The sequence below is a fragment of the Clytia hemisphaerica genome, unplaced genomic scaffold (assembly GCF_902728285.1).
Source record: "Clytia hemisphaerica strain Z4C2 unplaced genomic scaffold, Clytia hemisphaerica genome assembly, whole genome shotgun sequence".
NCBI lineage: Eukaryota > Metazoa > Cnidaria > Hydrozoa > Leptothecata > Clytiidae > Clytia > Clytia hemisphaerica.
The window spans coordinates 697,378-706,531 of NW_027104297.1; the positions used below are offsets into that span (position 1 = coordinate 697,378).

Consider the following 9,154-nt stretch of genomic DNA (forward strand, 5'->3'; position numbering starts at 1 on the left):
ATGTTCTTATAAAAAATGTGAATGAAAAAAAATGTGAATGAAACTTTAAATAATTTAAAGTTTTCGGATGAGCTGGAGTTTTGGCTCAAGGAAATGTAATAGAGAAAATCAATTGATATTCAATGCACTGGACTAAACTGGCATTATTTCGATGTTCTTTATTTCTTTGGTAAAACCCAAAAAGTATATAATTTTTACAAAAAAAACATTTTTCAAAATTACCAGATTCTACTTACTTGGTGAGTTATGAATACTATGCAACACTTCTTGACTGCAAGCTCTGGATAAAAACAGATTAGACGTACTCAAGTAAACATTTAACCCTGGTAACGTCAGATTCTGATTAACATCAGTCCTAATTTTCTCCTTCCACGCATCATCATTGACCCACCTTGGGATCATAAGATTGTGTTCACCATTACGCCAAATCTCAGAGTCGGTCAATTCATCATCCTCTTCTTGTTCAGTGGCCGGCCTACTGATGACGTCTTCATAAAATCGTCCGAAATGCGTCACAAAGACGGGTGTTGGTAAACATAACAAAACTATAATTCCTGTTACCATGCAAAAGGCAGCAACTACACGTCCAATTAACGTTCGCGGAACGACGTCTCCGTAACCAACCGAAGTCATAGTAATGATGACGTACCAAAAAGTGTCCGGAATACTAATAAACACTTCGGAATTATGGTCCAAGCTATCGTGTTCGATAAAAAATAAACAACTGGAGAATAGAATCGCTGACAAAAATAAGCAGAGAAAGAGAGCAACAAGTTGTCCAAAACTTTCAAGAATAGTACGACCCAGCACTTTCAATCCGGTACTGTATCGAGTTAATTTGAAAATCCTGAAAACGCGAAACATTCGCACTATACGGAATACCGCTAAATTAAACGAACGGATTTCTTCACCGATTATAATATTGATGTAATAAGGTAATATAACAACCAAATCTATTATTCCTGTAGGTGATAATATGAATTTGAACGTTCTGGGAGCTGAAATGATTCTCAATAAATACTCCATAGTAAACCATATCATGACTGTCGTTTCAAGATAAAATAAAACTTTGCGATTAATGTAGCCTCGTTTTTTATCAGGATCGTCTGTGATCGAGGACATCGTTTCAAGACAGATTACAACGACTGAAATGATGATTGTAAAGATACTGAGAATGGCGCATGTGAAGGCGGGCGTTGATGAACGAGGGTGTTCCATAAGGTTCCATATGAGTTTCTGATAAGCAGGGCGGCGCTCTGATGCTAACGTTTTAGCCGCTTGTTTCTGAGCTTCTTTTTCTTTTCTCAGTTTTTCAGATTCGGATGGTTGCAGTTGATAAAACTTTAGTTCTTTTTCAAAATCTTTTTCGCTAACCCAAGCTGGTCTTGCTGGAATGGAATAATGTTTAAAATTCTATTAGGCTGCACGCATTCCCTCTGATATGTTTTGATATAGGGGATGCTGATGCTAATGGTGTATAAAATTCCTGATTATCTTGATTAAATCAATATTATTAGAAAGAACGACTTTATCGTATAGTTGCGTAACTTGTTTGTACGATTTCCGTTTTGCTTGTAAGGGTAAGGCTTTGGTCAAAGATCCATGGGACAAAAGATTTATTGTAATTTCCGCCAAGATTTTTTGAAAACTTGTTGTGAGAGTTTTGTCTTCTTAAAAACTTACCCAAGATCCCATTTGATTGGTAATAGAAGAGCACGGCTTCGAAGACTTCATAATTTCTACCCAAGACAATTTCTTCTTTACGTTCATTGTAATATTGGTTACGAAGTTCTTTGTTGCCTAGTAACGTGTCTGGAAAACGGTCAAGTGTGTCTAATAAAAAGAAAATGGAGAATTTGTTTAATATTATGGAAACTTATTTGAAAGTAGCCTTCTCACTATCTAATTGATACATGTTTTTTGCAAAGAATATAAGAACATAATGTTTCGATGGCCAACATTTTAAGAACAAGGCAAGAACATTTCAAGGCTTTGCGGACTCTAAAACACCCGATTTCTTAGGAAAATGGAAAGAAATACCCACAAAGTGGTGAAAATAAAAACATCTTTAGGCTTAAAACTAAAAAAGTTAAAAGAACAAAGGCTTCTTACAAAAAAAATCCGTACCAACTTTCTGACCTCTGGATAATCTTTGAGCTGGAAGCAACGCTTTTCTAGCCTCAAATAATGTCTATCCATTCATTGACCCTGTAGGAGTTTGAAATAATTCAAATCGTGATGTGACACTGGAGGTTTTTCAGTTTTCAATGAAAAATGGAAATTCAACTATCTTACCTATGTACGTTTCATATTTCCGTCCCCGAACATTGATCCGAATCCTCGGTGCATTATTCGGGTTTCGTTTCAACGAGTTTTCCGTTTCACCTCGTTCCCAGGTTCTTCTACGTCGTCGTTTGTATTGTTTTTGATCATACACGCCACGTGAGTCAGTGTCCGAATTTATACTTTGTACAGAGCCTCTTCTTCGGACGTGTGTAGAAGGTGTACTTGTATCGTTTGCTATGAACATGCTGAGCGAAGGCCGCTGTGCTGCTCTATTTCTGTCAACCTATCAATTTATAAAATGAAGAATTTGAAACGTTTTCTTCTCAGACTTGGCTACACTTATCATCAATAACTACCCAGCTGGCATACAACGTTGTTTCAACGTTTATCTAACGTTCACAACGTCCATATAACGTTAGATGAACGTTGAAACAGCGTTGTGTGCCTGCTGAGAGTTCCCTGCTTAGAATTACAGTAGAGTCTCTTTAACTCGAACCTCTTTAACTCGAATATCTCCTTAACTCGAACAAGTTTTCTCGTCCGCAGTTATGCCATGTAAACCTTACTCCATATCTCGAAATCTCTTTAACTCGAACAAATTTGTGTTCCCGAACGTGTTCGAGTTATGGAGACTGTATTATGACGTTCTTAAATATGCCGTCAATCCCGTATATATATATATATAGTCTTGACAGGAATAAGTTAAAAGCTCTCTCACTTTCTAAACCCTACTGTCTGGAAAAGTTTCAAGCATTGCAGATGGTAATTTAAGTTTGCAGCTTTTCTTTGAGGCTCGCTTATATACAGTATTTGGAAATTCACTGAACTTAATATTTACCCATTTCACACTTAAGATGTTGATTTTATTCATAATAGAATCTGTCCAACAGAGCCTTTTCACTCAAGGTGTTAAAGTTGTCATGCAAATATGATAAGCACAGGCTTGAAGAAAAATTTCAAATTTTATAAAATTTTGCATTGGCTTGTTAAAAACGGCAAAACTACTTTGTTCCAGCAGATGTACCGTACTTAAATGAAAACATAGGTATCCACTGAAAATGAAAATTTCCGAATACTTCGAGAGACGAACCGAATTGACCGAATTTTGTGAGTTATTCGCCAGCTTGGTTTTGTGTTATTTCAAGGTAGATGTACCCAATATCTGAATGTATAATGCCAGACCCGATACATACGGAATTTCATTCATAATTCATTAACGCACTACATAACACCAGGCTTATCCACACACAGACTTAACTGTCTTGTTGTTGCACCGCCTCTTTATCACTATGGGCTTCGCTGCGTGGGGCGTTATTTGGTGCTCGATCGGCTTTGGCTCTGTAACTACCACTGCGGCAAACGACCACGGCTTTTTCCTCAACCCTGTCCCACAGAGTGCTAGAGAAATCATGTGTTGGGATAGTGAAAGGCTATACTAAGTCACACAGTACGTAAGATATAGACACTCTGCTCTGGTAAAGAGTACCGTTCCCTTAGAGTACATTTCCTCCCAAATTTTCAATCCTTTTTGAGCAAAAAATGGTCAAAATTCTAGCATATTTGGGCAAAATATCTAGACTACATGTTTTTTTTATAAGCATAAGCATACCAAGACCTGAATTTGTCTAAAAAATAAGCATATTACAAGCATATTACTGAGCTTGCTTTTGAGGTGTGTAAGTGAAAATGTTTAATACAGTACACAGCCTGCATTAAATTAACAAAAAGTTTCTTCAAACGGCATTTTAATTTAAAAAAATACAAGCGTAAACGCGGCAATCGTTCACAACTTTCCTGAAAAATCTTATAAATATCCTCATGTATAGCAACGACAGATTTTGAAAAAATTGGAGACTCGAATTTTTCGGTAAAATAAGCATATGATAAACATACTTCGAGCCTGAGTCTAAAATATCTCTAAGCATAACTGAGCTTGTTTCCCAAAAAACATATGCTTATAAAAAAAACATGTATTCAAGAATTTTCTGAAATTTCTACCCTTATAGTGCATCTCTAGTTTTTCCGACCCTTACGGTGCATTATAAACATCTTGGAAAGGGTACCCCTTGGGCCTGCACATACCCGTCCAGCTACCCCCCCCCCGGGTACCGTTAGTACTGTAGATTGCAGTTTTAAAAAGTTTTAGAAAAGAGAAACAAAAGAAACATACAGTGAATAATTTACTCAAGGAAGAAAGTTTGCTTGTATATTGGAGAATGTTATTGAATCCCACCTTATAATTTGTTAAGTGTGGAGTTAGAAGAGAAAAGAAACATACGCAAGTGTGATTTTGTCATTTTAGGTAGGTCAAAATTTTCAGGTTTTTAAACATAGGTTTTGATTGACTGAACTGAAGCTTCATATACCAAAATTTAAGTTGAGTTTTCCTATATAGAATAAAAAAGAATCAACTTTTTCTTGATGCACACGGTATATTGGAGAATGTTGATAAATCCTACCTCATCATCTGTTGACTGTGGAGTCATTTTGGAATTCTAGTAGTATCAACACTAAATCTGTTCAACGGTTCAATATTTTTTACACCAGAAAATAAACTGACTCAGAAAATAAACTGACTCAGAAAAATTCAACTTCCCCACATGTCACGTTAACTTTACACGGAAATGATTTTCGATACATCAAATCACAGACAGGAAACAAAAAAGAACAGTCGAAACAATAGCACCTCCCCTGGCTATCGAATTCATTTTGACATATTCAATTCATTATGCAGTCGTCATAGATTTCAATTGGAATCTATGAAAAATGAAACCCTACCCTTTTGAATGGCAAATTAATTTCGATTTATCTCAGTTATTTTAATTCGAATCACGATTAAATGGAGGTAGCTGCTTTGCTTCGCCCCCTACCGCGTGTCTAGAATCATATGTGGTTTCTTCTCTCTTCCTCATCTTTCAAAAGTCTGTCATCTCATACTCTTCACTAAGAGATGTCCTTAGCATGTTCTTATTTTAACAAATTTTTGACCATTTTTACCCATTTTCCTAAGAAATCGAGTGTTTTTGAGTCCATAAAGCCTTAAAAATATTCTGAAAATTTTGGCCGTCGAAGCCTTATGTTCTTATATAGTTTGTTGGTATAAAAAAACGTGTAACAGATCATCCATTCTGCGAATACCACGCTTTGCTAATAGGATATGGCGAATGTGACGATCTTACTGGTTGTTTAGTCAAAACATTCAAAACCTCCTTGCCTCATGCTCGAAAGCGACTGGGTTAATTCGTTCCGAATCTGAATAGCAAACCTGGCCAAATTCTCTTACAGACCCACGAGTGCAAACAATGCCAGTGCGGGATATCAAAATATTATCTATACCGGAGTATTATTAACGTAACTTAGCCCAGTACAATGAACACATATACATGTCATTTCAAAGTAGAGGATAGATTTAAACTTCAAAAATTGAATGTATGATTTATCACAATGTTGCGCTATTTTTTGTCTTCAATCACGATCACGAAAATAAATAAAAAATTTGGATAATCACGCATTCCTTTTGAGAAAGTCCAGATCACGCATCACGGCTCAAAAATCTTTCCAATCACAATCACGCTTTGACCTCTGATCACTCAAAGATGGAATAAAAAATTTGCAAAACACGTTATTACGCAAGAAAAAGTTCCTTATCACGCCATCACGGAAACCGCTTTTCATAGTTGGTCCATTTCTTCTTTGACGCCTCAGCTTTTCGTCTGATCAAACCCTCTAACTTTTTCGTTTTGACAAAATGCACCCCTGTGTTACAAACCCGCTGGAACCCCAGCCCCACTGGAAAATGTAGCGCGGTTGGAAAATACCCTGGAATTTTAGCCCCATTGGAAAATTGACTTTGATTTCATCCCCACTCGAAATTCAATGTTTAAAAATTGCACTCCAAAACCATCCCCACTGGATTTTTTAACCTTGGAACAATAGAATTTTTATTCCCATTAAGAAAAAGAGTTCCACCGGGGCTGTGAGACAGGTCTGTCGAAATCTTAGTCGGCTACGGGTTTAACTTTAATGCCGTATACTCCTTTTTTTATAAGAACCAGTGAATTGTAGTCTTAACTTTTCTTAAGGACCGACCATTCTTATTTTTGAACCTCTAATCCTCAGATTGTTCTTATACTGTTCCTATATTTTAGGAGCAAGATTGAGATATCTTAAAAAAAAAGAACATCTTTGAATTTCTTGAAACTCGGCAGTTCCACAGGGTCAGCATTATTCTTAAATTGTTCTTATATTTTCCAGCCTCGTTGTTCTTAAAACATTGTTCTTATAAAAAAAAGAATCTTTGAGTCTTAGATTGCATTCTTTTAAAATGATCAAACTTACTTCATTCCCAAACAAAAAATTCATGCTGGTGACACTCTCAACAATCATTCAAAACAAAATATTCAAGATGTTTCAGCGTTGTGAATCAAGGAAATTTAAAATTTCATATTTTCAAAATGAGAGCACGTAGCTGTATTTATCATGTCTACCACAAGTCTACTATGTATAATCAAAACAACATGATGACTGTTAGATTCGAAAGAAAAACATGTACTAAACAGACCATATTAAAAAATAAAGTTGAACTATGTGCGTGAATCAATTTGTGAATAAATTAGTCAAAAAGAAATATAAAGAAAACTTAACTAACAAATTTTTAACATTTTAAATGTTCATTAGAAAAAGATAATTTAAGTCAAACCTCTGTACCAACCCCCTTCATCATGTAAACAAAAAACATGAAACTAAATCAGATCTAAAATAGTATTAAAGGATAAAAATTAGCAACCTATTTAAAGAACACCAAAAAGAAAAACATTAAAAAACCAAACAAAATAAACTAAAATAGTCGTTTCATTCATTCCTGATAATTTTTTACTTAATTCTTATCCCCTAAATCAAGATGAGAAAATGAAAGAATTGAAAAAGAAGATGATTGGTAGCAAATGACGTCCATTTTTCTTCATTTTCTCTCACTAAAAATCAGTAAAAATCGCGAACTTTTAAAAAGGGCTCAGTATCAAACTTTTTGTTTAAGATCAACAAACATAAAACAAAAATAATCTGTTTATGTTCATTCACACAAAAAATCTTTTCTTTTTCATCGCCACCATAGAAGATATATATTCAACCCAATTTTCTTTTCCCTCTATATTTTTTTTACTTTATACCCCCTCCTAATTATCTTATATTTTCTGCCATTCCACTATTCTCTTCTTCTATATCTCATACATTTTTCTTTCCTCTATAAACATTCTTTCTATGAAAACTCTCACAGTGCAATACCTTACAATGTATCGAAAAACGGGGAAAACGCGAATTATAGGGGCCCTGTCTCGACCGCGATGTTGATTGTTTGGCTTCAAAGGCCACACGATAGAAATGAATTTCCAACCAAGTCTAACATAATGAATCTATCCATCTATCTGCCCTATGAACTTTCAAAAAATCACTGATTTTTCACTAACTTTGAAATATAAACATCATTACTATTAGCACAGTCACTCAATAATTGATCGATTTTCATAGTCATTATCGTTCGTTCAAAGTCAGAAAGAAATTGTACTTTCAAAATATTTTTAAGAAATCCTCCGCTATCCATTATCAAGCCTAATCTTTACTTACCCATTAGAGTGTTAGATTTCAAAGTTTATCTCCCTAATATACACCCCCTTTTTCAAAGTCCCGGTAAAATTGGGATGGGGATTGATATTCCCATGTTTTTTCACAGCTTTCGAGCCAGAAAATCCAGTGGGGATAAAAAAAATAGAACAATACTTTTTAGTGAGGATTTGCTTTTCTGATTATTTTCAATATGGACGAAAATGGAGAATAATTTTCCACTGGGAACGATATTTTGTCCAGTTTTTCCAGTAGGAAGGGGTCCCAGTCGGTCTGTGAGAAGGGGTGATAATATTTTCTTCAATTCAAGATTTTACTATCCATCATCTGAGATAATCTTTCCAACGAAAAGAACTGATCTAGCCTGTACTATACTACACGTTCTTTTTTATTAGAACCAAGTTTATGAGAACATGGCTGGAAGTCGACGAAATTTTAAGAATATCTTAAGAACATGGCAAAAATGTGTACTTGGGCTTCGTGATTTCCCTTCGAGAAACTAGCTCAATATTACAGTTCATCCTCGTTAGAAAGTGACAAACTGTTAGTATTCGAATATTGGTGACCGGACGTTTCCCCGACGGACGTATCCCCGACCGGTAAATTTTTTAAATGAACAAATCCTATAATGTGATAATTTTTGGAGGAAAAGTATAAGACCCATTTTTCTTACTAACCTCTGTCCATAAAACGCTAAACTTGGTAATTTCCATCTTGAAATTTGACACAAGAAATATATCCCAAATGATAACCAAAAAAAAAGGTTTAAATTTTAAATAACATACATACAAACAAATCAAAAATTCCTTAAAGCCTCCAAAAATTGTAATCACTATTTACCATGGTGAAGCAAAATTTGTTAAAAATAAACAACACGCGAAAAAAAAGTTAATTAAATCAAGCTTAAAAAGCCTTCTTTGCAAAAAGAGGGGAGGAGATTTGATGACGTCATTATTTTTCTTTTTTTGCGATAATTCAGTAATATTTTAACATATTCAGGCGAAAACATGAGCCCTTGCTGTTAACAGTCAGTTGTTTACGAGGAGAAAACTCCAGCCACATTCTATAACTTATGCATGAAGCCCAAGTAAGCTGTTTGATAGCAGAATAGCCCTAAATAGTAACTTCTGTTTCATCGTCTCTGTCTCGGGAAATCCGGGCAATCTATGATGCTCTCATATGAGGCCCCTAGCGGTTTCCGTAATGGTGTGATTGGCGTTATTTCAAGTTCGTGATTTCGTGATTTAAG

General features: G+C 35.2%; 1 protein-coding gene across 1 annotated transcript; it reads right to left on the bottom strand.

Moving 5' to 3' along the window:
- Positions 1-136: 136 nt before the first annotated feature.
- Positions 137-8,634, bottom strand: LOC136817299 (potassium voltage-gated channel subfamily A member 1-like). Its single transcript, XM_067073641.1, has 4 exons — positions 8,583-8,634; positions 2,296-2,569; positions 1,684-1,833; positions 137-1,388 (listed from the first exon to the last, which is right to left on the bottom strand). The coding sequence occupies exons 1-4, from the start codon at positions 8,616-8,618 to the stop codon at positions 229-231; spliced, it is 1,620 nt and encodes a 539-aa protein (XP_066929742.1). The 5' UTR covers positions 8,619-8,634; the 3' UTR covers positions 137-228.
- Positions 8,635-9,154: the final 520 nt, after the last annotated feature.